This window comes from Oncorhynchus tshawytscha, linkage group LG15, assembly GCF_018296145.1.
Source record: "Oncorhynchus tshawytscha isolate Ot180627B linkage group LG15, Otsh_v2.0, whole genome shotgun sequence".
Lineage (NCBI taxonomy): Eukaryota > Metazoa > Chordata > Actinopteri > Salmoniformes > Salmonidae > Oncorhynchus > Oncorhynchus tshawytscha.
Window position 1 is genome coordinate 17,532,442 of NC_056443.1, and position 17,558 is coordinate 17,549,999.

Consider the following 17,558-nt stretch of genomic DNA (forward strand, 5'->3'; position numbering starts at 1 on the left):
TCATCCGAAAGTATCTCCAATTTCTTGTGAAGCACAACAAAGTAATTTACAGATGTTTTGAGCATGTGAGAAAAATGCTAATATCATTCCCATGACTTGAATGGGATTTGTGCCACAAATGCTAAAAGATTTGCATGTGGAAACAGTGCCAGGAAACTAAACCAAAGCATAGATTGCTGTCATAACTTGTCCATAGACTGCTTACGGGGCATTTAGTAATTTGGGTGAACTATCCCTTTAACCACAGCATTGCACAATCCACAGAGTGACTCCCTTAAACAATATACATAGCTCTCAGTAGGGGTCCACAGGTCTATTGTTAGGCAGCGTTGACATGTTTGGATAATGGTATTAATTGGGTAATAGAGTATGTACTATATGAATGGTGTCCGCTGGGTCACAAGGGGGTGATTAGAGGGTTGTTTTTGATTAGTTAAAGAGTGGAAGACCCTTGATTCTCTCTCTAGGATAAGGGTTGTGGTTGAGGCTAAAGTTTGGGTTAGTGAAGAAAATGGACTAGAGCTAGGATGGACTGTACGTTTGGGACTTTGTCTGCCACCGTGTCACGTCCGTCAGAATGCAACGAAGGAGATGAAGATGAGGAAATCCAGGTTTGGTGGTATTTATTACTTGCACAGTTGAACAATGCAGGAACAAACGGAGCACGTGGGGGAGGGTTTGGTTGGAGGTTAGGGTGGATGTGAATAACAAGGATGTGCTTCAGGGTGTGGCTTGTAAAGCCTTGGAGGTGGATGTGGATAACACGGATGTGGTGTTCTGGAAGGGAGATACAAAAGAGAAACATTAGGGACACAACATAGGAGGTGCATGAATCATAAAGTAGTACCAAGTGAACATGGGGAGAATGTGAGCTTAACATGAACTTTAAACTGAGGAGACTGCAAACTCATACCTAGAGCAAAGGAGCCATAGAATTCTGCAAGTTGTGGACATGGATATACAAAGGGACATAACATTGGACTTCTTCAAACAGTATAATAACAAAGACTACTTACTTCATCCTATCAGGCACAATGGAAGGAGGAAGGATAGGGCCACCCACAGGGCCACCCAAAGCATCACCAAGCATTAACTGAACTGGTAGGTAGGAAGGAGCATGCAGCTTATTATGGGGAGTGAAAGGGGTGAAAAATGTAGAGGAGAGTGGAGTGGGAACAGGTGTGGATGGAAGGGGAGTGACCTAGGAGTCCTGTAGGGGTGCCATGACTCTTCACAGCAGTTAGGGCTGAACTAGGATGTAGACATTAAGCTAGGGTTAGAGTTAGGGTTGAATCGGGGTTGAAAAGGTAGCACACTAACTCCAACTTCAACTCCAACCCTAACCCTAATACCCCCCCCACCACCAGCACCACCACCACCAACAACAAATAGAGCTCCCCATCTCTGAATTCCCATTTTAAGCCCTCCTCTGCATGTACTGTGTCAATGAATTGCACAGCTGTGATCACATCTGGATTCACTACTTTCTACATTTTGCCGCTAGGTGGCAATAGAGCTAGATGCACAGTCACAAGCATGCAGGGTTGGGTAGGTTACTTTCTAAATGTAATTGGTTATAGTTACTAGTTAGTTACCTGTCCAAAATTGCAATCAGTAATGTAAATTTTGGGTTACCCAAACTCAGTAACGTAATCTGATTACTTCCAGTTACTTTTGGATTACTTTCCCTTTAAGAGGCATTGGAAGAAGACAAAAAGGATCCATCAAACGCATTTGGTCATCATAGTGATCTCTGACTTGTGGTCAGACTCGCTCAGGTGGAACAAACTTAAACGTGCACTGATTTTCAATGCTGAATTTAATGTAATTTCACACAAACGCACATACGGACCCACATAGACACACACATTTATTTTACTATCCTTGTGGGGACCAAACAATTGTCTCCCATTCAAAATCCTATTTTCTCTAACCCTAAACCTAATCCTTAAGCCCACTTGTCCAAATGTTCCTTGTTTTACAAACCAAAAACATATTCACACACACACACACACACACGCACACGCACACGCACACGCACACACACACACACACACACACACACACACACACACACACACACACACACACACACACACACACACACACACACACACACACACAGACACACACAGGGAAGCAGCCTTTCCAATGACAAATGATGACCGAAAAGGTCTGAAGCAGATTATCCTATTGTTGCACCAATATTGATTATAAAAAATAAACTGTCAGGCCTTGCAGCGAAAGCAATCATCTAAGGAGCATTCTCTCAAGTGTCACCTTTGAAATATATAACATTCCTATATGAAGTCTATAACCTAGCCTACACTTCTATTACATTTCAATACCATATTAAAATCAGGATTCAATCCAGAAATTATGTGGTGAACTGGGGACATGGAAACCCTGAATTCGGTTTAAGGTTTGGTTATTTTGGTTATTCCCTATGGAAATGCACGACAAACTGGAGGACATTGAATTATGATTGTGACAAGAGTAAAACAAATACATTCTGCCAGCGATTTGTTTTCCTCCTTATCGGTGACAAAAAGCCACACCCTCTTCCTAAAGCAGATTTCTAATTGGTGGGCCCGAGGGCAAGGGCGGGCCAACCTGGTTGTCGTTCACTAATTCACATGTTTCCGAAGCAGCAATTGGTCAAAGGTGGTGTCTGTCACACGGGGAGGGCGTCGCTCTGTGTTTCGCTCGCTGTCAGAACTGGAGAAGGCGAGGAACGAAACGAACTGTTCATTGCCGTCTGTAGGCTGTGGAAACGCAATTTCAGGTAGTTAACTGTGCGAGCCGAACCGAGACGGATTGGACCTCGAGCCCGCAACCGAGAGGAGGAAAGAGGAGAGAATTGACGAAGACCTTGATATCCAAAATAGAGTTCAGATTTACACAAATATTACACTTTAGTAGCACTGAAACACAAGGCCTGCGAAGATGGGAGACAAGGCAGGCACCAGGTAGGAGACGTTCTCAGTATTTTGGTGTTTTTTTTGGGCGCTTGATTTTTTTGCGGTGATGTTTTGTGTTATTTGGGAAAATAGGCAATCGACGGGATGAAAGGGTGGCCTAGGTTAACACGCAGAGACTGGGACGTGAAGGCAACACACTGGTCGAGTTTCCCAGCAAAGAATCCGCGATAAGAAGGGGTTAATTAAGAAGTGTGCTCGTTGGTTCAGGGGAAGAGAGGAGGGAAGGAGGGAGTGAGAATTGCAGTGCAAACGATATCATCATCATCATCAAATATGCTCGCAACGCATCGCCTAGCCTACGGACTTGTGGCGATAGAGTTATCCAGCATGCAAAACAGTGGATCAGTTTGTCAGCTGTCAGAATTCGCATAGGGTGGGGTTACATGGCAAACAACCTTCAATACATCATGAATTCTAGCCTACTCCAACCAGATCTAGCAAGTGTTGATGAACTCGGCTATTGTAACCAGCGACTTGGATGTCTTGATACAGTGTTTATAAAAATGATATTACTGTGTGCGGCCTCATCATTGTCAACGTGAAAACTATCTTATTATTACAATGTAACCTAGACTGCAGTAGGTTAACCGACTGCCAGGGCCGAATTAATGCAGGGTCTTACCGGTGCTGAAGCCCCTGGGTCCAGGCCCGTGGGGTCCCAATAAGCAGAAAATATGTTAACAAAAATAAAATAATTAAGGAAATATATATACTGTTTAATTGATATGTAGTATATATGTTATACTTTTTCAATGCAACCGCCAACCACAGGAAGACTGAGGAGCCTGCTCTCAATGAGTGTAGACAGCCTGCTGCCGCTCTGCTCATCATCACATGGGGGAGGAGAGGAGGTAGAGGGCCCATGTGGGTAACTGGGGGCCCCTGCCTTGATTGGGTAACAAACAAAAACGGTCTAATAAATAAAATGTGACTGGTTAATTGTGTGAGCCATGGGCTGGACCCAAGAGGCATAAAATAAACTATATATCTTTTTAAATGTAATATAACGTTTTATCCAACCACAGGAGCCTGCTCTCAAGTACAGCAGAGAGCATCATTTAGCCACAGAGGATCAATAGTTTGTAAAAAAAACAACAACTGTGGATTGTGTTTTATCACAAGCACATACAGTATCTGCCTAAATTAAGGAAACACTAGCATGAAGTGTTTTAAAAGGGTATTGTACCATCACAAGCTGCCAGAACACATTCAATGCGCCTTGGCATAGATTCTACAAGTGGGCCTAACCATGCCAGGAAAAGGCAACCCACACCATAACATATACTTTGTATCCTTTGTTTTCTCAAGTGTTTTCTTTATTTTGGCAGTTACCGTTGCGCCTACAGTCGGAAAGGCCGCAGTTTGGGTAGCATGCGCAACAAATACAGACTAGCGCTTGTTGCGTTGTGGCCATAGCCATATAATCCATAGAAGGGTTTTGTAACTTCTTACCCTGGCAACTTGACTGTTAAACTCATGGTTACACTAGCAATGGATGCCAGTCCTGACTTGAATGAATTATATTTCTATGGTTGGTTGCAGCTGACGGTTTGCTTTTTTCACATTTCAAAATTAAATAGCCGGGAAAAACGCACAGTTTGTAAAGCAAATGCCTACTGCTGAAAAAAGTAGACTAATCTGTCTGTAAAAGCAATAGATACATTTTTCTCAAATCCCAATTTGTAGCAAACAGCAGCACTGTTTTTTAAAAGTATCTCGTCTTGAGATAGGCTAAAGCCATCACTGTGAGTAGCATATGGCTTCATCTTCATAATTAGGTGTGTCAGTTTCTCACTGGACATTTTATTTAGTATCCTACTGTAGATTATGATATCTATATATACAGTGCATTCGGAAAGTATTCAGACCCCTTGACTTTTTCCACATTTTGTTACGTTACAGCCTTATTCTAAAATGTATTAAGTTAGACATGTTCCTCATCAATCTACACACAATAGCCCACAATGACAGACGACACAGTTTTTAAAACCAATGTGCACATTTATTTAAAAAAAATACAAAAAAAGAAGGGAAATACCTTATTTACATAAGTATGCAGACCCTTAGGGGGAGAAGGCCCTTGGTCAAGGAGGTGACCAAGAACCCGATGGTCACTGTGACAGAGCTCCAGAGTTCCTCTGTGGAGATAGGACAACCATCTCTGCAGCACTCCACCAATCAGGCCTTTATGCCAGAGTGGCCAGATGGAGGCCACTCCTCAGTAAAAGGCACATGCCAGTCCGCTTGGTGTTTGCCAAAAGGCACTTAAACAACTCTTAGACCACGAGAAACAAGGTTCTCTGGTTTGATGAAGCCAAGATTGAACTCTTTAGCCTGAATGCCAAGCATCACGCCTGGAGGAAATCCCTACGATGAAGCATGGTGGTGGCAGCATCATGCTGTGGGTATGTTTTTTGGCGGCAGGGACAGGGAGACTCGAGGGAAAGATGAACGGAGCAACGTACAGAGAGATCCTTGATGAAAACCTGCTCCAGAGCGCTCAAGACCAGGGCAAAGGTTCATCTTCCAACAGGACAAAGACCCTAAGCACACAGCCAAGACAACGCAGGAGTGGCTTCGAGACAAGTTTCAATGTCATTATGGGGTATTGTGTGTAGATTGATGAGGAAAAAAACAACAATTGAATCAATTTTAGAACGAGGCTGTAACATAACAAAATGTGGAAAAGGCAAGGGGTCTGAATACTTTCTGAAAGCACAGTATATATATATATATGTGTGTGTCTGTATATATCTCTATATCCTCATAATATTGTACAATCTGTGTGTTGCTTCATTGGCCTGGTTTGTTTGAATTCAAGACCAGATTGATCTCAGTTTGTCAGAGGAGCCATTCGGGGCCTATGATTTCTTAATCCGGCCCTGCTTGCTGCCCCACTTCATTTTTAGGGTAACCCTGAATGTCATGCACAAGGCTACCTCTAAAAGCCGCCAACTGTTTGTCTGTCTGTTTCTGTGGAAATAGAACGTTATCCTACCAAAAGCATGACACCTCCGACTATGACGTGTGTTTGACGTATTGTTCTGGTTTAATTCTAGTGCACGCACACGTGGTGGTAGCTCGAGCCTAGACCTTGGGAGTTCATGATCTGAGATACAGTACAATAGATAGATCCCATATGAAATACTCATTCTGTTTTTCTCTCTCTGTCTCACTCTCTCACGGGCTTTCTCATTTTGACTGTTTCTCTCTCTCTCTCTCTCTCTGTCCATCTGAATTAGCCTACATATGGAGAAAGCTAAATATTGTTTTCTTTAATCCCTTCCTCTCTTAGTTAAATGTGACCACTTGAGGAGGAAGAACAAATGAACATGTTTAATGTGGTTTCCTTTTCTCTCTGTGTGTGTGTGTGTGTGTGTGTGTGTGTGTGTGTGTGTGTGTGTGTGTGTGTGTGTGTGTGTGTGTGTGTGTGTGTGTGTGTGGGTTTTATCTATCTTATGGGTGTGTGGGATGTGGGACGTTGTAGTTTAAACCTGATTATAACGGGGTTCTTCTTTTGCCAACTGACCAAATAAAAACATAACAAAAAAAGCGGTAGGCAAGGCCTATTGATTAGCAAAGGGTATATTCCAAATAGCACCCTTTTCCCTACATAGTGCACTACTTTTAGACCAGAACCCTATCGGCACTATTAGGGCTGGGCGATATGGCCTAAAGATCATATCGAGATTATTATTATTTATTTTTTTTAAATTTATGGGCGTTTCACAATAGGCTAATATACTGCATATCTAAAAATACAAACAATTCTCTGAAGCTTTGTTGCACAATGAAATGAAGTGTATTTGACCTTTAAAACAGTCAGGAGTAATCAAATGAATTCAGGGCTTGTAAAAGGATACCAAGGCCAAGTATCAGCCTTCCACAACCATACGGCCCACTAATAAGCTAACTATTTAGTCAAAATAGTTTAACCTGCTTTTTTTGTAATAATCACTGATCTGGCGTTATAGTCTGTCTATGACAATTATTTTTGTTACAAATCTGATCAGAACAATGCACATCCACTCAGGATTATTAGCAGGCGTACTAGAAAATGAACACAGGTCTCATAAACAATATTATGTGAAGCACACGTGCTAGTGACTAGCCAGCTAATCTTTACAAGTCTAGCCAACTTGGATCTATTTGCTTGCCGACAAGGTAGAACACTGTTATGAGTACACCCTCCAACTGTTTGAACAACAACAGCCTGTTCGCTTTGTTTAGATGTTGAAATCAAGGGGCCTACCTGGATAAGAATTCGCTTATTTCTCAGAATGAGAACGAGTTGCCAATTCCTTATATAAATGCGCCTTTTTAAATGCTCCTTGCACATTTGATAAAACACAGACTAGACTGCTAGCACATAGCAGTATGTTAGGTACAGTATGTTAGGTACCACAATGCCGCACGCGGCAGAAACCGAGAAATTTTGTTTTCCGCAATCAGGTTTTAGTAGTTGAAAACATAAAAAGGGGAAACGACTGATTCTGTTGGACCAAACCTCAAATGCAAATAGTGGATTGAAACTGCGCTTTGTCAGAGAGGATGAATTGATCTTTTGCCTTTGTTGTTGTTGAGTGGCAGGGGGAGGGGCTGGTGCACACAGCACAGAAGGAGATGAGACCAAAAAGACACAACCTTGATTCTTGCGATTTCAGGCATTTGGAACATTGCACTAAAACATACATTCGAAATGAATCAAAATTAATTGGATTATTAGTCCAGCCCTAGGCACTGTGGGCCCTGGTCTAAAGTAGTGCACTATAAAGGGAATAGGGTGCCATTTTAAGACTCACCCATAGATTCACAGAGGGTAAGCAGGAGGCTGCTTGCAAGAAATCGGTGTCATCCATCCGGTGTGCTATGCTTTCGGATTAGTCTAGGGGGGAAAAAATAACACCTATTTTTTTTCACTGGCCCTCTCAATCTGGTCTCTCATCTCTCTTGCTCTCACTGTCTCTCTCATCCTTTGCTCCTCTCTCCTACTCCCTCGCTTTTCTCACTACAGAGACAGATAGAGAGGAGGCGTAGAGGAGTGGGTGTGATGTAGAACGCATTGTAACCGCCCGCAAGCCAGTTGTCCTTTTATTGCTGTTAGATATGATCGCACGCACGCACACACACACACACACACGCGCACGCACGCACGCACCCGAGCACACACACACACAAACACACAGGCGCACGCACCCGAGCACACGCACGCACACACGCGGTTGTACAATGGGGAACAAGTTCAGGGTTCTTAGTTCAGTTCAACGACTCGGGACGTGGACTCATTTCAACACTTCAGAGGTAAACATTTTTTGTTGAGTGAACTCTCACTTTAACGTCAGTACTGCCATGTGCATATAGCCTCAACTGCCTCGTGCCCCGTCACATTGACTCAGTACCGGTACTCCTTGTATGTAGTCTTGTTATTAGTCTTTTATTGTGTTACTATCTCCTTTTATTAATTTTTTAACAAAACATTATTGGGAAATTGCTCATTAGTAAGTATTTCATGGTAAAGTCTACACCTGTTGTATTCGAGGCATGTGACAAATACAATTTGATTTGATTTGCCAATGATGTGTATTGGGTGATAGAAAGCCTTGGGGTGAAGTTTCTGACTATTGTAGTGGTGTTACACAACTTTAGTGGTTAGAGACACAGGCAGAGAGGAGCACAGGGAGAGATAGAGGGAACTAGATGGAGTGAGATATGGAATGGTGAGAGATGGAATGGTGAGAGATGGAATGGTGAGGGATGGAATGGTGAGAGATGGAATGGTGAGAGATGAGGGAAGTCAATTGCAACCCTGTCTGGCCCCTCACACACACACACACTCCTGTATGTGCAAAGATGCATCCTCCCTGAGCATTAAGGAATTCCTCAGCCCCCCCCCCCTCGTTCCTCGTTCCTCCCTCTGTTATTAGAGCGGAGGGAGGAGGTAAAGAGAACAGAGACAGTCCCAAATGGTGCATGAAGAGTACAAGCGTGGGATGGATGGATAGAACAGGATAGTGATGGACTGACTGACCTCACTGGAGAGAGAGAGGTAGGGAGAGGAGAGAGAGAGAGGAGAGGGGGAGAGAGAGAGAGGTAGGGAGAGAGAGGTAGGGAGAGAGAGAGGTAGGGAGAGAGAGAGAGAGGTAGAGAGAGAGAGAGAGGTAGGGAGAGAGAGAGAGGTAGGGAGAGAGAGAGAAAGGTAGGGAGAGAGAGAGAAAGGTAGGGAGAGAGAGGGTAGGGAGAGAGAGAGGTAGGGAGAGAGAGAGAGGTAGGGAGAGAGAGAGAGAGGTAGGGAGAGAGAGAGAGAGGGAGAGAGGAGGGAGAGAGAGAGAGGGTAGGGAGAGAGAGAGAGAGGTAGGGAGAGAGAGAGAGAGAGAGAGGTAGGGAGAGAGAGAGAGGTAGGGAGAGAGAGAGAGGTAGGGAGAGAGAGAGAGGTAGGGAGAGAGAGGTAGGGAGGAGAGGGAGGGAGAGAGAGAGGTAGGGAGAGAGAGAGAGAGGTAGGGAGGAGAGAGAGAGAGGTAGGGAGAGAGAGGTAGGGAGAGGTAGGGAGAGAGAGAGAGAGGTAGGGAGAGAGAGAGAGGTAGGGAGAGAGAGAGAGGGAGGGAGAGAGAGAGAGAGGAGAGAGAGAGAGGTAGGGAGAGAGAGAGAGAGGGAAGGGAGAGAGAGAGAGAGGTAGGGAGAGAGAGAGAGGGAGAGAGAGAGAGAGAGGGAGGGAGAGAGAGAGAGAGGGAAGGAGAGAGAGAGAGAGAGTAGGGAGAGAGAGAGAGAGAGGGAGAGAGATAGAGAGAGGGAAGGAGAGAGAGAGAGGTAGGGAGAGAGATAGAGAGAGGGAAGGAGAGAGAGAGAGAGAGGTAGGGAGAGAGAGAGAGAGAGGGAAGGAGAGAGAGAGAGAGAGAGAGGGAGTGAGTGAGTCTGGTAGTTTTAAGAGGATGTCCTTTAGGCTGAACCTCTGTCACTGACAAATGGATTGTGTGTGTATCTCCGTATGCTGTGTGTGTTTGCGTGTGTTTCCCATGCCGTGTGTGCGTGTTACGTTCTCCACCTCTCCTTTTAGGTAGATGAAAAGAAAATCAAGGCCATTGACGTCTCACCTACTGTCATACCCTTTAACTGATCTGTCCACCCCCATCTGTGTGTGGATTAACAAAAGAGCTTAGAATCTCTTTAATCGATTAATTGTTCTAGCCCCTGTGTGTGTGTGTGTGTGTGTGTGTGCGTGTGTGCGCGTGTGTGTTGGGGCTGGGTATTGCCAGGGCCCTCGCGGTACGATACTTAGGTGCCGTTCAGATATGTATTGCGATTCTATATGTATTGCGATTTGATATTAGGATTTGGCGTTCCAAATATATTGCTCATTATATGTCTGCTGCAGAGACGAGAGAGAGAGCGTGAGGAAATGAGTTTTGATCAGTCAGGGAAATGGAAGTGCTGAAAACATGTTGGGTCACCATTTAAAAAGAAGGTGGAGAACAATCAGTAGGATGAAAAATACCAGAGTTTTACCGCACGTACAGCCCACTAGCGCTAGCAAACACAACCTACAGTTTTTCATTCATTCTACAAATCGATACTTGGGAGTCATATCAATATACTATCGTCCAAAAATAATATTGCGATATGCAACTATTGACTAGTTGTGTATGAACCATTGGGTTCTAAATTGAAGTTCTGCCTCAGGGTAGCAGGTGAAAAGAGGGAGCGAGAGAGGGAATTAGAGAGAGCGGGGGTAAGGAAGGAGAGAGGGGAGAGGAGAGAGCCAAAGATAGACATTGAATTCTCTATTACGGCCCTCCCTCTCACACCTCCAGGGAGACCGAAGGGAAGGTTGAGCTGGGCCGAGAGAATCAAGCGTCTCTGAGAAGGACTGCTGATTTAGGATCAATTTAGCCTTTTAGATGAATAAGATGGACAGGGGAGTACTGCTAAATAGCATATATTACTGATCCTAGATCAGTACTCTTACTCTGAGAAGCTCGAAACATACGGACCCTGATGTTGGATAAGCAAGGCTTAGAGAGGAGGAGGCTGCAACAAGCTCTCACCGACTCACTGCAGAATCCGACGTTTGTCCATAAACGTCAAATTGCGAAGGTTAAGTTTAGGCATTCATTCCAAATGGTTAAGGGATTATGGTTTAGGACAGGGTTAAAATAAAACAAATAGTGCCTAGAACTGGGATTGAACATGTGACGAAAACGAAAACAACTCCGGGTTACGTTTGTGGCATTAATTCGGAATGTTAAGGATGAAGGTATAGAATAGGGAATAAACAACAAAAAAAAAACGAATGTCTAGCTCTGGAATTGAACACGCAACCCTCAAAGCTGGAGCTTGCGGCTTATGCCCATTCGTCATCCCCGTCCACAACTCCCTAGCACAGCGGTTCCGAAACCGGGACTTGCCTGATATGAAAATGTGGTCACGGGAGAATTTCTCAAATCCTGGTAAAAAAAAAAAAGATATATATATATATACACTACTGATCAAAAGTTTTAGAACACCTACTCATTCAAGGGTTTTTCTTTTCTTCTTTACTATTTTCTACATTGTAGAATAATAGTGAAGACATCAAAACGATGAAATAACACATGGACTCATGTAGTAACCAAAAAAGTTTGAAACAAATCAAAATATATTTTATATTTGAGATTCTTCAAATAGCCACCCTTTGCCTTGATGACAGCTTTGCACACTCTTGGCATTCTCTCAACCAGTTTCACCTGGAATGCTTTTCCAACCGTCTTGAAGGAGTTCCCACATATGCTGAGCACTTGTTGGCTGCTTTTTCTTCACTCTGTGGTCTGACTCATCCCAAACCATCTCAGTTTCATTGAGGCCGGGTGATTGTGGAAGCCAGGTCATCTGATGCAGCACTCAATCACTTTCCTTTTTGGTAAAATAGCCCTTACACATCCTGGAGGTATGTTGGGTTATTGTCCTATTGAAAAACAAATGATAGTCTAAGCCCAAACCAGATGGGATGGCGTATCGTTGCAGAATGCTATGGTAGCCATGTTGGTTAAGTGTGCCTTCAAATAAATAAATCACCTACAGTGTCACCAGCAAAGCACCAGCAAAACACCTCCTTCTCCATCCTTCACGGTGGGAACCACACATGCAGAGATCACCTGTTCACCCACACTGCTTCTCACAAAGACACAGCGGTTGGACACAAAATCTCAAATTTGAACTCATCAGACCAAAGGACAGATTTCCACCATTCTGATGACCATTGCTCGTGTTTCTTGGCCGAAGCAAGTCTCTTCTTATTGGTGTCCTTTAGTAGTGGTTTCTTTGCAGCAATTCGACCATGAAAGCCTGATTCATGCAGTCTCCTCTGAACAGTTGATGTTGAAATGTGTCTGTTACTTGAAGTCTGTGAAGAATTTATTTGGGCTGCAATTTCTGAGGCTGGTAACTCTAATGAACTTATCCTCTGCAGCAGAGGTAACTCTGGGTCTTCCATTCCTGTGGCGGTCCTCATGAGAGCCAGTTTCATCATAGCGCTTGATGGTTTTTGCGACTGCACTTGAAGAAACTTTCAAAATTCTTGAAATGTTCCGCATTGACTGACCTTCACATCTTAAAGTAATGATGGATTGTCTTTTCTCTTTGCTTATTTGAGATGTTTTTGCCATAATATGGACTTGGTCTTTTACCAAATAGGGCCATCTTCTGTATACCACCCCTACCTTGTCACAACACAACTGTTTTGCTGAAATGCATTAAAGAAGGAAAGAAATTCCACAAATTCATTTTTAACAAGGCATACCTGTTAATTGAAATGCATTCCAGGTGACTACCTCATGAAGCTGGTTGAGAGTGTGCAAAGCTGTTGTTGCAAAGGGTGGCTATTTGAAGAATCTCAAATATAAAATACATTTTGAAACGTTTTGTTATTTCATAGTTTTGATGTCTTCACTATTATTTTACAATGTAGAAAATATTTAAAAAAAATAAAGAAAAACCCTTGAATGAGTAGGTGTTCTTAAACTTTTGACTTGTGCTGTATATGCAGTATGTAATATCGTCTTTGTCTATCAAAATAATTGTAATGCGGCTAACCTTAATCTAAATTAAAATGATTCATATCTAAAAGTAAAAATTCAACTAGAGAGTGCCCTTAGAATGGTGGGAAAAGACCGCACCTGAGCGTTGCACTTGAATCATTCCCATGGTGAATGGCTGAGCCACTACGCTATGAAGCCACACACTATTGCACAGACTTTGCTGTCACCGGCGGCAATAGATATGGTGAAAATAATTTGCTGGGAGGCAGAGGCACAGAATCTCACATCAATGCCTTTGTCAGATAACACGGGTGAAACTAGGAACTGATTCTATAGCTAGCACTCAAGAGGAAACTCTGACTGAATGACATAAATCCCCGCTCTCCAGATGGACTTTAGCTGTGAGGGCCGAGTTGCCTGCGCATGGGACTTTTGTTCAATACATGTCGTGGGATGCTATTCACATGGACAAATTGTTCTGTCTCACGATTCCAGAGCATGGGACTGCACAGGCTATGTTTAGTGTTTAGCTGCGTGGTTATATTGATGAAAAACACAGATGGCTTTTGCACAGATGGGGCTCCGTCCTATCATGGGATGGCGGGCAGACCACTGCACTCTAGTTATGAATGTGTCTCCCTTTGCCATGTGGACGCATTGTATGATACAACCACAGAGCTACACTATACACAGTACAAGTCAGAACTCTGGACACACCTACTCATTCAAGATTTTTTTTTTCTTTATTTGAACTGTTTTCTACATTGTAGAATAATAGTGAAGACATCAAAACGGTGGAATCCACGCATGCGGAGATCATCCGTTCAACCTACTCTACGTCTCACAAATACACGGCGGTTGGAACCAAAAATCTCCAATTTGGACGCATCAGACCAATGGACGGATTTCCACCGGTATAATGTCCATTGCTCGTGCTTCTTGGTCGAAACAAGTCTCTTCTTATTGTTGTCCTTTAGTAGTGGTTTCTTTGCAGCAATTTGACCATGAAGGCTGATTCATGCAGTCTCCTCTGAACAGTCGATGTTGAAATGTGTCTGTTGAACTCTGTGAAGCATTTATTTGGGCTGAAATTTCTGAGGCTGGTAACTCTAATGAACTTATCCTCTGCAACAGAGGTAACTCTGGGTCTTCCGTTCCTGTGGCGGTCCTCATGAGAGCCAGTTTCATCATAGCGTGGTCGATTGCACTTGAAGAAACTTTCGAAGTTCTTGAAATGTTCCGTATTGACTGACCTTCATGTCTTAAAGTAATGATGGACTGTTGTTTCTCTTTGCTTATCTGAGCTGTTCTTGCCATAATATGGACTTGGTATTTTACCAAATAGAGCTACCTTCTGTATACCACCCCTACCTTGTCACAACATCTGATTGGCTCAAACGCATTAAGAAGGAAAGACATTCTACAAATAAACTTTTTAACGAGGCACACCTGTGAATTGAATTGCATTCCAGGTGACGACCTCATGAAGCTGGTTGAGAGAATGCCAAGAGTGTGCAAAACTGTAGTCAAGGCAAAGGGTGGCTACTTTGAAGAATCTCAAATGTAAAATATATATGGATTTGTTAAACACTTTTTTTTGGTTACTACATGATTCCTTATGTGTTATTTCATAGTTGTGATGTCTTCACTGTTATTCTCCAATGTAGAAAATAGTAAAAATAAAGAAAAACCCTTGAATGAGTTGGTGTCCACATTTTTGACTTGTACTATATATACAAAAGTATGTGGACGCCCCTTCAAATTAGTGGATTCGGCTATTTTAGCTACACCCGTTGCTGACAGCACACAGCCATACAATCTCCATAGACAAACATTGGCAGTAGAATGGTCTTACTGAAAAGCTCAGTGACTTTCATAGGATGCCACCTTTCCAACATGTCAGTTCGTCAAATTTCTGCTCTGCTAGAGCAGTCCCGGTCAACTGTAAGCGCTGTTATTTTGAAGTGGAAACGTCTAGAAGCAACACCGGATCAGCCGCGAAGTCGTAAGCCACACAAGCTCACAGAAGAGATCCACCGAGTGCTGAAGCATGTAGCGCGTGTAAAAATATTTTGTCCTCGGTTGCAACTCACTACCAAGTTCCAAATTGCCTCTGTAAGCAACGTCAGCACAATAACTGTTCTTCGGGAGCTTCGTGAAATGGGTTTCCATGGCCATGCAGCCGCACACAAGCCTGAGATCACCATGCGCCATGCCAAGCATTGGCTGGAGTGGTGTAAATCTCGCCGCCATTGGACTCTGGGGCAGTGGAAACACATTCCTATGGAGTGATGAATAATGCTTCACCATCTGGCAGTTCGACGGATGAATCTGTGTTTGGTGGATGCCAGGAGAACGCTACCTGCCCCAATGCATAGTGCCAACTGTAAAGTTTGGCCGAGGAATAATGTTTTTTATGGTTTGGTCAAAGCACCTCAGTTCCTGTGAAGGGAAATCTTAATTCTACAGCATGCAATAACATTCTAGACGATTCTATGCTTCCAACTTTGTGGCAACAGTTTGGGGAAGGCCCTTTCCGGTTCCAGCATGACAATGCCACCATGCACATAGTGAGGTCCATACAAAAAATGGTTTGTCAAGATCACTGTGGAATATCTTGACTGGCCTGCACAGAGCCCTGACCTAATCGCCCAACACCGACCTCACTAATGCTCTTGTGCAAGTTCCTGAATGAAGTCCCTACCACAATGTTTCAACATCAAGTGAAAAGCCTTTCCAGAGGAGTGGAGGCTGTTATTGCAGCAAAGGGGGGGACCAACTCCATATTAATGCCCATGATTTTGGAATGAGAGGGTTGACGAGCAGGTGTCCACATACTTATGGTAATGTAGTGTATAATGGATACATTGAGAGTAACTGGTGGCAGAGCGCAGAACTCGGCAAAGAAATTTGATTGTAAACTACATCGCGCCTGTCTGTTTGCAAAACTATGTGGTGAAATGAGGTCAGAGCATGACAATGTTCTATTTCACAGCAAGGGGCTTGGTGGTTGTCGAGGGGGAGTGTTGGAAAGATCGTTTGTATTGGAGAGAGGAACTGTTGTCATTCGCAATGGGTGTAAAAAAAAAAAACAACAACAACAAAACAGACTTTGACTTTCTGTGTTATGAAAAGAAAATGTGTCTCCTTGCCTATTTTAACAGGCGTAGTTGGGGAAACTGAACGAACGGAATGCAGGGGAAATACAAAAACGTTATACAGATGAGTGACCGAATCAGCGAAATCCATTTGACTGTGATCCTGGCTCGGTTGACACGCCGGTAAGTGAAATCGAACAGCTGATCGAGCTGTCATGTGACCGAAATGCTGCAGACAACTCATCCACATCACAGGTCACTTGTGGAGGAGTTTTGGTTCCTGACTCGGAGGGACACGGCACTAAAACTCAATGGTACGCTGATCCAGGGCTCTCGTCTGCGTTTAAAAACAAAATACCCATCCAGGTGGGACGTGACGGAGAGAGTCGAGGTGCGCACTGTCGATCACACCCCCCCCGACTTTGAGATGTTCCCGACATGCATCAAGCGCACCCATCGCATTAGTGGTGGTGATAGAAGAGAAATGATGTCACACTCATTTTGCATTTGATTGTCATAGCCCCACATTATAAGTATATGATGGTGTGTTGAGAATACAATCAGGAGTACTGTTAGGATGTTTAGCAATTGACTGCCATCGCCTCAGTTTAAAAAAGTGAACATTGGCCGTTAATTACATTATTGTAGTTTTTGTTGACATTTGTTGGGGTCGTGAGAATTTTTCAGATGTCAAAAAGGGGTCGTAGAGAAAAAAGTTTGGGAACCCCTGCCCTAGCAATACCCATGCCGACTTGATGCCAATAACCCTCAATGTTGTCCCTAGTTGCCTGTTTTGAAGTAATCTCCTGACGTCCTGCTCACCTGGATGTCTAATTTTGCAGTGAATCTTGAGCAAACTGGCTGGAGTGAGAAGAGTGGGGAGGTTGTGTGTGTGTGTGTGTGTTCTCTCCCTGGGTGTTCTGACAGGTGATCAGTACCAGTATCTTATCTTCCAGTATCTTCCAACCCCCTCCCAACACCACCACCACACACACACACTACAATACTCTCTAACTGATACTCCAATAAAACAGCTCTCTCTCTCTCGCTTCCTCTCTCTCTCTCTCTCTCTCTCTCTCTCTCTCTCGATTCCTCTCTCTCTCTCCCCCTCTCTCTCTCGCTTCCTCTCTCACTCTCGCTCTCGCTCCCTCCATCTCTCTTTCCCTCTCTTTCGCTCCTTCCATCTCTCTTTCCCTCTCTTTCGCTCCTATCTCTCCCTTTCTCTCTCGTTCCTTCTATCGCCCTCTCTCTCGTCCTGCTCTGTTTAGTTTCCCTACTAACATTTGCATGTTCTGTCTCGCTCCTCTCCTCTCCCCATCTACTTTCCTTCTTCGTCTCTCTGTCCTGCCAGTGCAGATCCTGATTTGACTGTGTACATATCCTATATTCACGATTGACTGACTGACAGCGAAACACATTAACACTGTGTGTGTGTGTGTGTGTTCGTTCATTGAATGATTGATGAGTTGAAC

At 43.7% G+C, this 17,558-nt stretch overlaps 1 protein-coding gene across 1 annotated transcript in view; it reads left to right on the top strand.

Annotated features, from left to right (window-relative positions):
* Nucleotides 1-2,703: 2,703 nt before the first annotated feature.
* arrb2b (arrestin, beta 2b) overlaps nt 2,704-17,558 on the top strand; it is a 65,154-nt gene continuing 50,299 nt past the window's right edge. Inside the window, exon 1 of the mRNA XM_042298210.1 lies at nt 2,704-2,969. Coding sequence (XP_042154144.1) covers nt 2,947-2,969 — 23 coding nt within the window. The 5' untranslated portion in view covers nt 2,704-2,946. The remainder of the gene's footprint in view (nt 2,970-17,558) is intronic.